At 49.1% G+C, this 17,323-nt stretch overlaps 1 protein-coding gene and 1 pseudogene across 4 annotated transcripts in view; both read right to left on the bottom strand.

Moving 5' to 3' along the window:
* The window catches only part of TMEM132C (transmembrane protein 132C), a 379,043-nt gene that overhangs the window by 16,719 nt on the left and 345,001 nt on the right, over window positions 1-17,323 (bottom strand). For 3 of the 4 annotated variants that reach the window (XR_010836971.1, XM_059040009.2, XM_067015550.1), the window contains 2 exons: window positions 16,857-17,000; window positions 268-473 (listed from right to left, as the gene is read on the bottom strand). Coding sequence is in view for 3 of the 4 variants with exons in the window: in XM_059040009.2 (XP_058895992.1) it covers window positions 268-473; window positions 16,857-17,000 (350 nt within the window). In the remaining variant the exon portion in view is untranslated. The remainder of the gene's footprint in view (window positions 1-267; window positions 474-16,856; window positions 17,001-17,323) is intronic. The other variant, XM_067015549.1, reaches the window with a different exon arrangement.
* LOC131742334 (sterol carrier protein 2 pseudogene) lies at window positions 7,265-7,686 on the bottom strand (annotated as a pseudogene).

Below are 17,323 nucleotides of genomic sequence, written 5' to 3'. Positions count from 1 at the left end.
CTGTGTAGAGTGCAAATGACTGGATCTCATGCTGACCCAGCCTTCCTTCCTCAGCAGCCTTCCTGCCTTGCCGGGTTACCCTGGGCCTTGGTTTCCCCAGAGGGTTGTTGTTAGGCTGTAGGCATGTAGGTGTTGCATCATGTAATCACCATGGTAACAGCATCACCTACTCTGCACTGGGCCCTGCATTGGCCCCTTTAGTGTTAAGGTCAGTGTCCACAGCCGTTGCCGTCACAGCTCTGATGCATCTCCCCGTCCCGGGCTTACCTCTTAGTGGCCACGATGGGGACCCTCCAGCCTTTGATCTGGCTCAGCTCCGTGTCAGAGACGTCGATCTGCAGGGGCAGCCGGGGCACCCACACGGTGACGTGCAGGGGGGCGCTCAGGTGCTGGTATGTGAAGTTCACCACCGTGTCCACCTTGCCTTTCATCTCTTTGCCATTGACAAAGACGTAGTCACAGCGGTCAGACACCTGCCAAGACAGAGGGGGGATGGAGGAGGAGAAGTTCCTGGGGCCCTGGAGACCACTCTTCTGCCATTTGCCCTTTTCTCTAGCAAAGCACACATGCTTGATTTAGGTTCCCCTCGATGCAGAGCCTGAGGTAAGGATTCAGTGCGGTTGGTTTACTTGGGAGGTGACCCCAGGGAAAGGGGACCAGGGAGTAGACAGAGGGCATCAGAGAAATAAGAAAAGTTGGTAGAAAGGTACACCTTTGCATTTGCTGCTGTGACCATCAGGCCCCATTTTTCTGGGTCTCATGGAAAGCATACAGAATTGTCCACCTGCAGTCTGAGAGGCAGGAATATTATCTGCCGGCTCCTCTCCTGTCTCTCTTTGAGTGAGGGCTGCTGTGTGAGTTAACTTCCCCACACTTTCCCCTGAATTTCCTCCTTTCACTGTTCCCATTCCTAGAAGATCATGGACTCAGGAAAGAGACAACAAGACAGAGCACAGAGCAAAACAAACACAGAGACAAAGAAAATAAAAGTCTTCAAGCATCTGCATTTTGTGTTCCAGTGCCTAAACCCCCAGGAAGATGCATCTCTTTACAGCCCCATGCGGCAAAGAAACAGCTGGAGGATGCCTGAGCCCCCTGGGAGCTGCCGTGTACAGGGGCGGGGCCCCATCAGAGGCAGCCCACGTGGACTCTGCATGATAAGGGCTGGGCCCCAGGAACCGTGAACAGAATCCTTGAGGGCCAGAGGCCCCCTCCCCAAGGCCCTGATGGTAGTTAAATCTCCCAGAAATTAGCCTCGGATGATGTTTCGTTGCCATAATGAATTGAAAACTGAAAAGAGAAATCAAGTTGGGTTATAGAGAAACATGACCCATCTTGCATAGCCAAGTTTATGGGATGGGATTTACACCAGCCCCACGTGTACATTCACATTTGCAACTGCAAAACTGTAAAATCCTCGAAGGCAGTTAAGTACATCTTTTTCTTCTTTGATCTCTTGGTTCCTCATACCAGCTGCTCATGAAGTGGCAGCTCAGCAAAGTGGATACTGAATGGATGGATGGATGGACAGATGGACGGACGAATGGATGGACAGCTGGATGGGTGCCTGAACACGGCCCTTTCTTCATGGGGTACTTGCTTCAAGACAACCAAACAAAGATCTTGGGGCGAAGGAGATACGGTGAAAGACTGAGATAAGATGGAACCAAGAGCAGTGGAAACAGAAGAAGTTAGTTTGGAAACTTCCAGAAAGCTCTAGAGCAGAGTGTTTCCCAACCTTCTAGGAGTCATGAACTCCTTTGAGAACACACATAAAGCTAATTCTTGCCATGGAAATGCATACACACACACAGTTTTGTGTAGCATTTCAGAGTTGATGAAATCACACGTGGACTCTTCACCCAGCATTTGCCACACTAAGCTGTAATTGCCAATCTGCTTATCTGCCTCCCGTCCAGGTTCTATACACTGGAAGGAGCAGCATTTCCTTTGGGAGGCGGGGGCGGTCTATGGCCCCGGTTAAATAACATCCAACGCTGAGCAGTGAACCCTTGTGATCGTGCTCTCTTTCCCCAGCTTCCAGGAACCATGGATGGGTACTCTGGGCCCAATTTTCATCGTCAGCTCGCACTTCTGTTTGCAGCGGCAGGTGGAGAGGGCTGGGCTGAGCGAATCTCCTCCATCTGCTGGGGACAGTGGCAGGGGGCGGCTGGGAGGGGACACATGGATGGATCTTCTCACTCATGGTCAAGAGTGGTTTAAAAATGTGTACATACTGATTAAGAGTGGAAACCAATTTTCGTCCCTGTCCCGCATGTAAACACTGTCCTGGATCCGGGCAGGCATTAGCATAATAGCCAAGCAAGAGTTATACCAGTAATCACTTCTTTAATCAATGTTGTAATTTACAGACCATTGACTTTCCTCATATATTACCTTTCTGAGCTCTGGTGGGAAGGAACCGGGCTGCTCCGGAATACATAAATAATGAAGAGGAACGCCAAGGGTATGAAGCGGCGGGGCGTGATAGAGCCATTGTCACTCTTATTCCTGAAGGTGCCGTAAATGTCGGGGCAAGTCTCAGGAGGCATCCATCATTTCCTAAGTGGCTATAGCAGTGGGAACCATGGGATCACAAAACGAGCTTGCTCCTCTGCAAAAAAGGAACCCCCAACCCCTACGAGAATCTTTCCAGCCCCGTGGCTCCATTTCTGGGAGTGCTTTCTCCCTCTCAGTGTGGGTGGGCTGCGCACTGAGAAAACTGCCTGCTGGCCCCTGGTCACTCTCACATCCACGCTCCCCCTTCTGAATGCGTGGTGGCCATGGAGCCAGCCGCTGACGTCTGCTTTTGAGGACTTGGGGGGGGCTACAGGGTGGGTTCTGGTTGAGCGACCTATGGTCAGCTGACACCTTCAGTTGTCACTCAGGCCTCGGCAACTTCCTGAGGACACTGCCTGCTTCCTAGGGGAGAAGCCGGGGACCCCTCCCCGTGAAGGAAGCAAAAGGCACCTGCTGGTCAGCCATCGGCATCCAAGGCCACTTTTGTCTGGATGCCCTCGGCCACGCGGGCTCTCCAGTTTGACAAGCATCAGAGGGGGTCTGTCCAGTGTCCACAGACTGTTGGGCCCACTCCTAACGTCTCAGATTGAGCAGGTCTGCGGGGGCGGGGGGGCGCCCATATTTGCACTTCTAACAAGTTCCTGGGAGACTCTGAAGCTTCAGGTCTGGGGACCACAATTCGAGACTCACGCCTTGAAATAATGCACTTGCCCCTTCTTCTATGTTTCCATGGCAGCTTAAACATCCTGTCTCAGCCCTTTGGGGCTGCAGTAACAGAATACCCAGAGATGGGGCGGGGGGCTTAAACCACAGTCATTTATTTCTCACAGTCTGGAGGCTGGGAAGTCCGATATCCAGGCGCCGGCAGAGTCTGTCCGGTGAGGGCCCATTCCTGGCTCATGGCTGGCTCTCCTCTCTGTGCCCTCACTTGGTGGAAGGGGTGAGGGAGCCCTCTGGAGCCTCTTCTAGAAGCACTGATTTATTCATGAAAGCTCCGCCCTCGTGGCCTAGTCACCTCCCTAAACCCCTGCCTCCCAATATCATCACACTGGGGTTTAAGGTCTCAACACAGGTATTTGGGGGCTGTCACACACACATTCAGTCCGTAGATACTCCTTTCGTTATTGTAATCACTTGGCTCTGGTGCTTTAAATACCGTCTCTGTGCTAATGACGCCCCACAAACGACCTCCAGATAACAAAGTGCTTATTTAGCACCTCTACTTGGCTCTCTAATTAGCATTTCCAATTTAATATGCTCAGAAATCGAACTCTAATAGGTTTTGCCTCTTTGGAGACCAGGGGTTGAGAATAGAAATTAAGTGCAAATACAGAAAACCGATGTACATTTCTTGTACACCTGAGTGTGTGTACCTGCTCCGTGAACACAAACTATCAAATGCTCTCACACTGCCCTGAGGCCTTCTTCTACATCTGCCACGTGCTTTCCCCATCATCCTCACCCTCGGTCCTTCCTGGAGCTCTGAACAGCCATCAGGATCCCATTTCAGAGACGAGAAAACTGAGGCTCACTGAGGTTGCAGCTTTGCCCAAAAGGTGGAGAAGAATAGAACCGGTTTATGACTGTCAGCGCAGGAGTCAATCAGACTGTTTCAGTCGTGTCGTCTTAACAGATAATATCCTGAGATTGTGGCCTTGGAAATGGCCCTTCCTGCCACGTGAGTCTTAGGGTCTTTTCCATTCCTGTGGGCCGGGGGACCAGGGAAAGGGGCCCCGAGAGAGGCCACCGGCCGCTGACTCTGACGTGGACCAGAGCTCAGATCCTTTCCGCCAGTTGCCCTGGCCCTCGCTCTCTGGGCCCATATTCCCAAAGCAGCTCACTCAGACAGGCCGGAACATCGCACATCTGGGCAGGGAACAAATAGTACATGCTACCTGGAACTTAGGAGAGTTTAACGGAGGGACTCTTTACAAAGGTGTGGGTAGGGTTGAAGGAAACCAGCAAGAGATGGCAAAGCCCAGCAGAGATAGAGGTCGGGGTAGTGGATGGAATAGCATTCTCCAAAATCCATGCTCATCCAGGACCTCCGAGTAGGACCCGATTTGGAGGCAGGGTCTCTGCAGAGGTAATTAGCTCAAATGAGGTGATGCCAGCCGAGGGTGGGCCCTTAAAGGGCTGGTGTCTCTGCCCAGCTTGGGCACTGTCCCTGCTCAAGAGGCCTGCCCACCTTAGCAGAAAATGCAGCCAATGTCAACTCACAACCGTGCTTCAAGGGGCCCAGAGGAATAAAACAGACTGACCTCAGTTTCCCCACCCTCCAGTGCCTGGGGGTGCCTCCTCCTGCCTCCAGCCTCGTGGGGTCCCTGAGGATGACTGGGATGTAATCTACAAAGGTTAGCCTCCCAGAGCAGGGTGGGAGAAGGGTGGAGGGGCCTGGAGGGACAAACAGCATATCCAACACAGAGACCTCTTCTCTAACATTTCCCATCTTCTGTTTTTTTGGCTGGTGTGTGGGGGGGGGCACACCACGAGGCGTGGGGGATCTTAGTTCCCCGACCAAGGATCAAACCCGCGCCCCCTGCATTGGAAGCTTGCAATCTGAACCACTGGACCGCCAGGGAAGTCCCCCATTTCCCAGCTTCTTAATCTGGGACTAATGTTTAGAAATTTTTGTGAATTGTGGCCCCCTTTTAAACTCAGGAAAAACCCTTGAATGAGTCCAAGCTCCTCCCTGACGTGGCCTCTGATGTCTCTCCTAGGCGTCTCCCCACTAATCCACACCTTGTTCACTCTGACCCTGGCTGGTCCTTGAACACACCAGACATGCTCCTGCTGCAGGGCCTTTGCACTTGCTTACTCTCTATCTGAAGCATCCTCCCTAGGTCTCTGCATGATTTGCTCCTCATCTCCTTTAGGGCTTTTTTTTTTTTCTTAGTTGAAGTATAGTTGATTTCCAATGCTGTGTTAGTTTCAGGGGTATGACAAAGTGATTCAGTTATATACATACACTCTTTTTCAGATTCTTTTCCCTTATAGGTTATTACAAAATATTGAGTATAGTAGGTCCTTGTTGGTTATCTATTTTATATATAGTACTGAATATCTGTTCATCCCAAACTCCTAATTTCTCTCTCTCCCCCCTGCCCTTCCCCTTTGGTAACCGTAAGTTGGTTTTCTATGTCTGTGGGTCTATTTCTGTTTTGTATATAAGCTCCTTTGTTGTTAGTGTATAGAAATGCAACAGATTTCTGTGCATTAATTTTGTATCCTGCAACCTCACTGAATTCATTGATGGGCTCCAGTAGTTTTCTGGTAGTGTCTTTAGAGTTTTCTATGAATAGTATCATGCCATCTGCGAACAGTGACAGTTTTACTTCTTTTCCAATTTGGATTCCTTTTTCTTTTTGAGGAAGAGCTATTTTAATTTTCTATTAAACATTCTTCCAAAAACATTATTTTACTCCATATCTTACCGAGTTATTAGAAATAACATTAGCATTAGAAAAACTAGGAAGGTAAAAGTTGGGAAAATACATCATATGCCAAAGTCTGATATGAAATTTACCTTAAAAAAAAGGAATAAAAAGTAATATTCCTTTAAGTTGAATTAAAGAAAAAAAACTAGGAAGGTAAATTAAATGTGGCTAGTTAAACTAAACATATGAAAAAGGAAAATTATAACAAAGGAAGGAGAGCTTTCCAAATTTAATTAAATTAATATGAGATTATAATTTGAAAACTGTGCATCTCAAAGCAAACTTTATTTGTTCAATTATTTTTAACAACAGTATTTTATGATGCTGATACATTGATATTTTTTCAAGAAGGAAACTCACTTAAAAAATATTTTTGCGGCTTCCCTGGTGGCGCAGTGGTGGAGAGTCCGCCTGCCGATGCAGGGGACGCGGGTTCGTGCCCCGGTCCGGGAGGATCCCACGTGCCGCGGAGCGGCTGGGCCCGTGAGCCGTGGCCGCTGAGCCTGCGCGTCCGGAGCCTGTGCTCCGCAACGGGAGAGGCCACGGCAGTGAGAGGCCCGCGCACCGCAAAAAAAACAAAAACAATTTTTGTTTTAAAAAATAGGACTGTGTTCAGCTATAGATTTTTTTCTCCCGAGCCTTGATCATATTTCTTTGATTTGGGAAGAAAATACCGTTTTGATGGCATGAAATGCAAACTTTCGTTTTTTTGTTTTTTTTTTTTTAAAAATCCCAGTACAGAATTTTAAAAATTATCAATGGAAAATAGATTAAGGTCATTAAGTGCTCAACACTAATTACTGGCCAGCTACTGGTGTTCTGTTTCTTCCCTAGTTCTCCCTTAGACTTAAATTGAATCTTCAGCAGAATAATTCTCAAATATACTTTATAAGCAAAATAAGAGCTTTTGTTTACATAGTTTTGGGATTTTGTTATTCCTAATTTATTCTAAACCTCAATTTTACCCCAAACCACAATTACCATATTAACTTTATAATGCACAGTTGTACGCGAGTCAGCAAAGCAGGTTCTATTCACCCAGAGCTTCGGAAAAACAGGATTGATCACACCCATTTAAAAACAAATAGGAACGTATGTATATGTATAGCTGATTCACTTTGTTGTAAAGCAGAAACTAAGCACACCACTGTAGAGCAATTACACTCCAATAAAGACGTTAAAAAAAACCCAACAAATCTCATGCTCTTTGCCAATGTGTAGTTTCGATCTAAGTTCTGACCATGAACTATATGGATATATATCTATGTATCTCATCTTGATTTTCAAAGGTAGGCAAAGGAAGTTCTTCACAGCGTAGCTTCGCCTGGCTGAAGCTGAAGATTTTGTAACTTCGTAGCCAGACCCTTGTTGCCAGTGATTTTCAACCTGCCTTGAAAGAAGGAGACTGAGGATTCATTTTATCATCAAAGCCAGTAAGTCCGAGTCAGCCACTGTCATTGTGCAGCCGGCCTTCTTCTCCAAGTTAGGGAGCAATTTGCCATTCTTCACGTCCACCACCCAGGTGGTTTCTTTACCTCCACGGCCATCCTCCACCTTGAAGGCAAAAATACCACCGACTTTCTTCACAAACTGCTCCCCCGCCCTCTTCAAGCTTCTTCTCAATCTCCTTCAAGACTGGATTTGCCTTAAATCCATCAACGGCACAGCTGGCTGCAGCAGCCTCAATTTGATGAGTTCTAAAAGAACTGGCAGCCTCAGGAAAACCCATCTTGGACAGCGTGGCAACTACAGCTCCTCCGATGCTTCAAGTCTGCTGCAGAGCTGGATGCCTTTTCTTCCTTTTTCTTCTCTGATTGCTGTGCCGAGGACTTCCAAAACCATGTTGAATAAAAGTGGTGAAAGTGGACATCCCTGTCTTGTTTCCTTTAGGTCTTTAATGGTTCTCAACTGGGACCACTGTGTCCTCCAGGGGACACTGGACAATCTCTGGAGATCTCTTTGGTTGTCACAATTTTAAGATGGGTAACTGGCATCTGAGGGCAGAGGGCAAAGGGTGCTGCTCAACACCCTACACCACCCTACGGGACAGCCCCACAGATAGAATCAGCAGATCCCGAATGTCGACAGTTGGGAAAGCCTGTCTGTAAATTCTCGGAGATCCTTTCTCAGACATTTTTATTTAAAACTGCAACTCTTCCAAGACACCTGACCCTCTTCTTTGCTTTGTTTTTCTCTATCACTTCTTGCCATCTCATACACTATACATTTTACCTGTTTCTTTTGGTTTTTATTTGTCTTCCCTCACCAGAACATAAAGTCCTAGGGCGACAGGGATCTCTGTCTGTTTTGTTCACTGTTGTAAGCGCCCTAGTGCCTGAAATGGCCCCTGGCACCTAACACGTGCTCATGAAATATATGTTGAAAAATGAATGCATGAATGAGTGAATCAGAGCTTGTGGGTCACATTTGACCTGCATGGTGTTTTTAAAAGAGCGAATTAGTTACCAGCATTGGAAAAACCATTGCATTCAATTTTGTTAGCAGCCTGAACCCTGAAAGCATTTGAGTTTTCTACCGTGATGTCTTGCTGGTCTCCTAGACCAGACTGGGGAGTCTGTGAGGAGTTGCTGGGAGGGACAGCGGGCTGCAACTGTCCCCGGAGGTACTGAAAGCCAGCCTCAAAGGTGCCACACCGTACCCCGCAGCAGGCTCCCTCCCCTTCTGTCCTGCTTTCTCCCACCTTTCCCCATATCACCACCCGTCATAGCTAACTGTCCTAACTGTTCCTACCAGTTACAGGCTCGGGGTCTTTGCTTCCCAAAGGACGTCTGTGATGATGGAAATGTCCTACACCTGTACATCCAATGCCCTACCTGAGCGCTGTCCAACATGGTAGCCATGAGCCACCTGTGTGGTCAGTCTCACCCTCTCTCTAAGGGTGACAACCCCAAATGTCTCCAAACATTGCCAAATGTCTCCTGGCAGAGACACGATCACCCCAGGGGGAGCACACCTGCTCTAGGTCTACCTGGATAGTAAGAAGAGCTAACCGAATGCATCGTCCTACATGCTTTTACTTTTTTTTTTTTTTTTTTTTTTTTTTTAGAGAAGATGTTGCAGGTAGTTTATTAATTAATTTATTTATTTTTGCTGTGTTGGGTCTTCGTTTCTGCGCGAGGGCTTTCTCTAGTTGCAGCAAGCGGGGGCCACTCTTCATCGGGGTGCGCGGGCCTCTCACTATCGCGGGCCTCTCCTGTTGCAGAGCACAGGCTCCAGACGCGCAGGCTCAGTAGTTGTGGCTCACGGGCCTAGTTGCTCCGCGGCGTGTGGGATCTTCCCGGACCAGGGCTCGAACCCGTGTCCCCTGCATCGGCAGGCAGATTCCCAACCACTGCGCCACCAGGGAAGCGCCATGCTTTGCTTTTATAACTGTTAAAACTCGCAACAATCTTACGAGGTTGGTATGAGTATTACCCATTTTGCAAATGAATAGACTGAGGCTTGAAGAACTTGTCTGTGGTAGAGTGCAAGCTCTTAGACACGCTATTTCAACTGCTGGAGGGAATTTTGGCGCTAGAAGGAACTTTCAAGGAAGGAACTTCCTTGCTTTACACTGGGGACGCCCCCCCCCCCCAGCCCACAACTGGGCACAACGGGGCAGTGTCGCGCAGCCTAGCCTGATGCCCGGGACTCCTTTGCTGTCCTTGACTTTCTTTCATTCTTAGAGCCAAATGGCTGTTGAGGATAAAGACCTTTTGGCTTTTCTTCCAGAGCCTGTGTGATATGCGAAGCAAAGATGAGCAGCTCTCTTCCCTCCTTGGGAAAAAATTTGCCCATTTTCCTACTGGGCGAGGGAGTGTGCAGGACTCAATCTCAGGGGCTCTTTAAAAACTTCAGGCTGTTATTAAAGAACGTAGCTCTCTCGAGGACTCAGAGCTGTGGAATCAATAGTAGATTCAGCAGGGAGAAAGCTGTGTGCTGAGGGGGGCCTTTGCGCAGGGAAACACGACTGTTGCTCACGTGAGGTTTGCTTTCCACTGACGAGGAGAACTCCTTTGGTCAGCAGGGGAAGCAAAGGCCCCCGCTCGTAGCCCATGTACGTTATTTTTAGCTCTGCACCGGAATCCATTAGCTGGAACTGTGCCCTGGAGGTCAGACAGGCTGCACCGGAAATTCAATAAATGAGCTCTCTTTAATGATGTTTTACATCTCAGCACCCCCACACCCTGTCGGGGGGAGCGCCTAGCCTCTGTGGCCTCAGGAGCTTTGGAGAAAGCACAAGCAGGGCTGCAGGTCAGGGTCGGAGCCACCCAGCAAGTACGGGGTGGGGTAGCCTGGTTGGGATGGGAGGCTGGAGAGAGCACCGTGCAAATCATGGGTACACAGGCCACAGCGGGCACGGATCGTCATTACCTCCCCTGCCGCCAACTGGCCCAGACGCCTCCTCCGCGGAGACCCAGGCGGGGTCACCCTTTACGCCCAGGCCACGCCCGAGCACAGCACCTGTTGCACTTCCTTCGCGGTCCTCGGCACCAGCCGTACTGCGCTTATCTGTTATTGTCTGTCCCCTCCATGCCAGGCTCCGTGGGGGCGGGGGACATGTCCTATTTGTTGCCACGTCCCCGATACTGGAATGGTACCTAGAAAAAGGCCAACGCGTCTCTGCTGAATGAATCATTAGGTGGTTATGGAAAACACTGTATGTTGTCGAATCTAAGACACCATCACTTCGTGGACCACAAGTGAGAAAACCTCTGCCACCTAATCTGTGCCGTGCCATCGACTGCATATGGCTCATCTATACTTCAAGGATGTCCAAGTGTGGGTGAGTGTGTACAGTAAGGCGTCTGTGATGGCGGTTACTTGGATGTGGGAAGTGCTTTTGTCCCTGTGACGTATCTTCCCTCCTCGTACTGTTCCTGGGCTTCTGTGGGGACACATCACTGCCCTCCTCTGGGCTGCTGCTTTCGCATTCCTTGAACGTCAGTCAACACAGACGCTGATGTTCGCAGGTCTCTCCACTCACACGTTATTACTCCTATTGACCTAAACACCGAACACGCTGCAAACCAGACCCCTCTTCACTTGCGGTTCCTTCACGTATTCCACGCTGACGTAGCTTCATTTCCCAAATGCCCACCAGTCGGGGATATTCATGAAGCATCGCAAGGTGAGAGGAGGGTAAAGGCAGAAATGTGTACCTCATCTCTGCAAAACAAACCAGGACAGAAAACCCCTTCTCTGTGTGTGTTTATACATAAACACACACACACACACACATCTTGATGTGTGTGTGTTTAAGATCACATGAGCACGGAGAAAGGCACAGAAGGAGACCAGGTAGGTAATTAACACTGATTACCTGAGGGCTGGAGAGGTGTGCTGTAGCGTGTGTATGTATCTACAGATCTGCCAATTCGATTAAAAATTTTTTTCCCTTTATTTTTAATTGAAGTAGAGTTGACTTACAATGTTGTGTTAGTTTCAGGTGTGCAGCAAAGTGATTCAGTTATACATGTAGACACAAATCTCTTCTTTTTCAGATTAATTTCCATTATAGGTTACTACACGATATTGAATATAGTTCCCTGTGCTCTACAATAGGCACTTGTTTATCTCTTTTATATATAGCGGTGTGGAACTGTTCACCCTAACATCCCAAACCCCTAATTTATCCCTCCCCCTTCGCCTTTGGTAACCCTAATTTGTCTTCTATGTCTGGGAGTCTGTTTCTGTTCTGTTTCACAAGTTCATTTGATCTGCCAATTTTAAAAGTCCATGATTAGAAAAAAAACAGTTTGTATGATATGATCCCATTCTCATAAAAGTACATCTCTCTACACGGTGATCCGCAAAGTGTCAAAAGAGATTACGTACTAAGCGATCGCCAAACTTCTTTAGTAAGAGACCACACACTGTATGATTCCATTTATACGAAATGCTCCCCAAAAGGCAAACCCATAACGACAGAGAGTGGATTAGTGTTTGCCCAGGGCTGGGGTTGGAATGGAGATGGACACGGGGTGACAGGAGTATTCCAGAGCTGGGCCTCACGGTGATGCTTTCCCAGTAAATTTCCCAAAATGCTGCTGAGTCACACACTGGAAATGAAGCCGCATCCAGTTCTTATTTTTTATTTTATTTTTTTTGCGGTGCGCGGGCCTCTCACTGTTGTGGCCTCTCCCGTTGCGGAGCACAGGCTCCGGACGCGCAGGCGCAGCGGCCACGGCTCACGGGCCCAGCCGCTCCGCGGCACGTGGGATCTTCCCGGACCGGGGCACGAACCCGTGTCCCCCGCATCGGCAGGCGGACTCTCAACCGCTGCGCCACCAGGGAAGCCCCAGTTCTTATTTTTAAATAACACTGTGCTCACCACACACAATACACCCGCAGGCGGCCGCTCTGTAGCCCCTGGCCTACCTGACAGGGTCACCGAGGGGATTTTACCGGACTCAGAGGTCAGTCCGTTCCACGTGTTGGCTTCTAGGTTAAGTCCTTCACTCGATAAATGAAACTCATGAATCTCCTCAAAATGAGCTTTCGAATTAGGTATGTGATGGTCCCCACCTCACTCAGGAGGACACTCAGGACTAGAGGGGACGTACGAATCGCCCCAGACCGCATAGCTCGGGAACGGCAAAGCCAAGAAGAACTTGCTGGAAGAAACTACCCAGGATCCTCTTGTGTTTCTCGACATCTTACAAACAGAGACACCACTGTCTTTGTCTGAATGGTCTTTTCAAGGATGTTTATATAGTGAGAAGCCTCAGTTAGAGAGAGACGCAGTCCCCTTCTGGGGCAAAAGGCAGGCAAGCTTATGGCCCAACAGAGCAGAGATACTGTCTCTGGGTGGCACAAGGCGAGGGAGGCTTTCTGTCTGTCTGAGCTCGGGCTGCGATAGCAAAATACCACAGGCTGGGGGCCTAAACAACAGGCATTTATTTCTCATAGTTATGGAGGTGGGGACGTCCAGGATCAACGTGCAGGCACATCGAGTTTTGCCGAAAGCCCTCTTCCCGGCTGGCAGACAGCCGCCTTCCTGCGGTGTCCTTACGTGGCGGAGAGACGGCGGGCTCTAGTCTCTTCCTCTTTTGAGACCACTAATCCCGTCATCCTCAGGACCTCATCGAAACCTAATCACCTCCCAAAGCCCTGTCCCCAGTGCCATCACGTGGGGCAGTGAAGCTTCAACACGTGAACTGTGGGAACACACACACATTCAGTCCCCAACGCTGCCCGCTAAAAAAGACGCGGGTTCCTGAAGCCCAGCGCTCCTCTTCTGGAACAGAGGCCACAGCACATGCAGTGGGGCCAAACCCTGGGGGGACTGGGGCTTAGATGCAGGAGGATGTGCAGATGCACGGGCTGCCCTTTAGCCCCTTGACTCCGACCCAGGAGTCTCGCGTCCTCTGCCAGCAAAACCGTGACGGGTTGATTTGCCAACCTGCGCGTAGGGTGGCATCTCAGAGCCTTCAGAGGACTTTCCAGAGCGCAGGTCTGTCTAAATCCCAAACCTTATGAGCCTGTTGGAGGGTAGGCACGTATTAGGGGCCAAGTCCCTCCCCCTGTCTTCTCACCCTGGCACCCTAAGCTGGACCAACCCAGCTCTTCAAGTACCGTTCACCCTGTCAGACCGCGAACCACGGGCTGTGTCTGGGTCCTGGGAAACGGGGCTCCCCTGCACCTGCTGAGACACCCTTCCCTGGCTGCTGCTGACTCCAGACTTCCCCTCGCTTTGTCAACAGCCAGGGGTATCGACTCAGAGTTCATTCCGGGGGGCGGTTTTCAGCTTGCGCACATTCATTTCCCTAAAGATACTAATTACACTCCTGGAAATACCAGCAATGGGCTCCACGTCCAACCTAGTTAAGAGCAGCTCGGGGCAGTTACGTGTACAGCTGCAGTGAAATTTGTGTTGGGGTTTCTGTAGAGGCTGAAAGACGGACCTCTAGAAAAGTCAGCAGCGCCGGAGGTGTCCTTTCAGAGGGTCCCGGCCCCTCGGGGGATTTGCCAACCAGTAATAAACGCAAATGATCAGCAGGACCTGGTGTGTGACCACGGCTGGCCCCAACCAAGTGCCTCTTCCCCTTGCCCTCCTACCAAAGTCACTTTTCAGCCACAGGAAAGAGATCCCAGCCAGAAGCGGAGCAGAGGTCCCTCAGAGCAGCGGTGCTCCATGGGGGTGGTTCTGTCTACCAGGGGACATTTAGTACTCTCTGGAGACATGGCTGTTTTGTCACAACTTGGAGCGCTACGGGCCTCGATCGGGAAGAACCCAAAGATGCTTCTAGACATCCTACAATGTGTGGGACACCAGCCCCCATGATGAAGAGTTAGCTGGCGCAAAACGTTAAGCGCGGTAAGGTTGCAAAATCCTGCCTCCGAGCTTAGAACCCCGATGTCCAACGCAGCACCCACGAGCCACACGTGGCTCTGGACCACCTGAAACGGGGCTGTGACGGAGCCGTGTTCCAACGCACGCCGACTGGGAAGACTTAGTGCCCCCAAATATGAAATGTCCTATGAATCATTTTTACATCGACCACATGTTGAAATAAGCTTTTAAATACGATGGGTTAAACGCATGCCGTTACAAAATCAGATTCACCTGTTTTGTTTTGTCTTTTTCTTTTTCTGAATGTGACTCGAGAGGATTGAAGTTACCCGCGTGGCTCACGTTGTACTTCTCTTGGCCAGTGTTGTTTAGAACGTCTTCCACCCCCCACCCCTGCTCCCACAGGCTTTTTGGCTCCTCTGTAAAGCACTCTGGGTTCAGGGCTACCATCTGCCCATAAATCACTTTTGGTTTAGTTACAAAATATAGTCCCTTCTTGGAGACGACACTCCCAATAGCCAAAAAATGACGGTCACAGGATATTGTTGGGACGCTTTACTGCGACCTACTGGAAGGTCGGTGTAACAACTTAGACCGGGTGAACACGGCACCAAGTGCAGTGGACAATCTGACAGTGCTGGTTGCCATGTGTCCATGCCGGGGCTGGAGTTTGCAGAGAAGGGTTTATTCCACCCCAATCCTCCCCTCCAACGTTCTGTAAGGTTCTCTTCCATGCACACGTGTTGTTTTTAACCCCAGAGACAAGACTGATTGCTATCTGTGAGACTTGATTTGGGGGGCGGGGACAGAGAAACATTATCTGGATGCTTTCTTTTGCATGTTTATGGTTTTTTCTGGATATGTTCCTATTGATTTCAAAAAATATAGAGAAAGACCAAACGGTTAACTTCTGGCTTGGAGAAACCCTCACTGTCTTATTCTCTGAGCAAGTATTGTGGGTACACGATCACGGTACATGCTGGTGGGAAAGACCAAAAATTAGGGTCCTTCCCTCAAGACACTTAGTCTCCAGAGCAGGGATTTCTCTAGGCCAGCTTTTTCTTGGAAGGGCAAAATGGTAACTACTTCAGACTTGCAGGCCATATGGTCTCTGTGGAAACTACTCAAAACTAGCCACAGACAATATGGAAATAAATGTGAAAGAATGAAATGTTGCCATTTGCAGCAACACGGATGGAGGGCATGATGCTAAGGGAAGTCAGTCAGACAGAGAAAGACACTGTGTGACGCCACTCATACGTGGAACCTAAAAAATACCACAAACTAGTGGATGTGACGGAAAAGAAGCAGACACACAGGTACAGAGAACAAACTAGGGGTTACCAGTGGGGAGAGGGAAGCGGGGAGGGGCAAGATAGGGGTAGAGGGAGAAAAACAGGATTATTAGGGGACTATATGAAATCATGTGGGCTTCCCTGGTGGTGCAGTTGTTAAGAATCCGCCTGCCAATTCAGGGGACACGGGTTCGAGCCCTGGTCCAGGAAGGTCTCACATGCTGCAGAGCAACTAAGCCCGTGCGCCACAACTACTGAGCCTGCGCTCAAGAGCCCGCGAGCCACAACTACTGGAGCCCACGTGCCCCAACTACTGAAGCCCACGCGCCTAGAGCCCGTGCTCTGCAACAAGAGAAGCCACCGCAATGAGAAGCCCGCGCACCACAACGAAGAGTAGCCCCTGCTCGCCGCAACTGGAGAAAGCCCGCGTGCACCAACGGAGACCCAATGCAGCCAAAAATAAAATAACTAAATGTATAAAAAAAGAAATCATGTGTGAAACTTTTGAAAATTGTAAAGCATTACAGAATTTAAAGAATCATTCAATAAAATTTTTAAAAAAGAAATAAATTTGAGTGATCATATTCCAATAAAACTTTATCTATAAAGCAGGTGATGGGCTGAATTTGGCCCAAAGTTCAAAATTCTTCCTATAGAGCAGTCACGGCTGCCCCATGGGCCAGACCCCATGCTGCCGATGTATTTTATATTTTATTTTTTGCCCATCGTAGTTTTTTTTCTTTTTTAATTACCTTTGGTTGGCAACTTTAAAAAACAAGGTGACTTTTACCAAATTTGCAGCTTCTCTTGAAGACGTAGCAATCCCCAATCCACATTGATACACACCACAACTGACAGGCGTTGACTATTGCCACCCTTCTAGAGATGGGTTTGTCTGATTTACCACTTCATTCACTTAAATTACCTGCTTGGTTACTGTAGGTATTGGGGGTTTGATCCATAATCCATAGCTCTCTTGATGACAGCTAGGTTGGCAATGATGTCAAATTCAGAGATGGAAATGGAAACGTTTGGTAAAGCCACCGGAAGCGTTGTATACATAAACCAACCAGCTGAACCCCTTATTTCACCAGGCTAAACTCGCTTAGTGAATGGGAGGCCCCCATGAAGTTTCCACCAGTTCCATCCAGACGGCGAATGGAATCACTTACTTTGCACTTTTTTTGGCCATGCCCCCCGGCTTGTGGGATCTTAGTTCCCCGACCAGGGATCGAACCCACGCCCTGAGCAGCGAAAGCGCCGAGTCCTAACCACTGGACCGCCAGGGAACTCCCTGGAATCACTTACTTTGAGGACTTCCTCCTCTGTGGACTTGCATTCCACCGACTCCGAGATGTCCGTCACGGCACTGTTCTCCTCCACGGAGACCACCCTGACGGGCATGGCAACCGTCTTTCCCGTGAGGATGGCGGTGTTCAGGATCTCAGTGTCCTGCCGGAAGAACCAGACACAGCTGGGTCAAGGGGGCTCTTCAGTTCTCTCCGACCCTAGGGGAAGGCTTCCAAGGTGTGTGCCAGGCTGTCTTTGTTTAGACAAGACATGCAGCACTTACCTTAGGGACCCGGGCAAAGGAGTCATTTTTGAACCATTTCCCAAGAGCGTTTCACAATTTACTTTTAGTTTATTTGTGATCATCTTCCTAGTTTTCAACAACAACAATCCAAAAATACGTATTCTTTTTCTTTATTGCAGAGACCAAGCAACAGTTACACGTCAGTTAGGTTTGGGTCGTAAGCAACAGAAATCGACTGGCT

This window comes from Kogia breviceps, chromosome 15, assembly GCF_026419965.1.
Source record: "Kogia breviceps isolate mKogBre1 chromosome 15, mKogBre1 haplotype 1, whole genome shotgun sequence".
NCBI lineage: Eukaryota > Metazoa > Chordata > Mammalia > Artiodactyla > Physeteridae > Kogia > Kogia breviceps.
The sequence above is the reverse complement of the archived record's forward strand: the minus strand, read 5'-3'. Positions and strand labels throughout refer to the sequence as shown.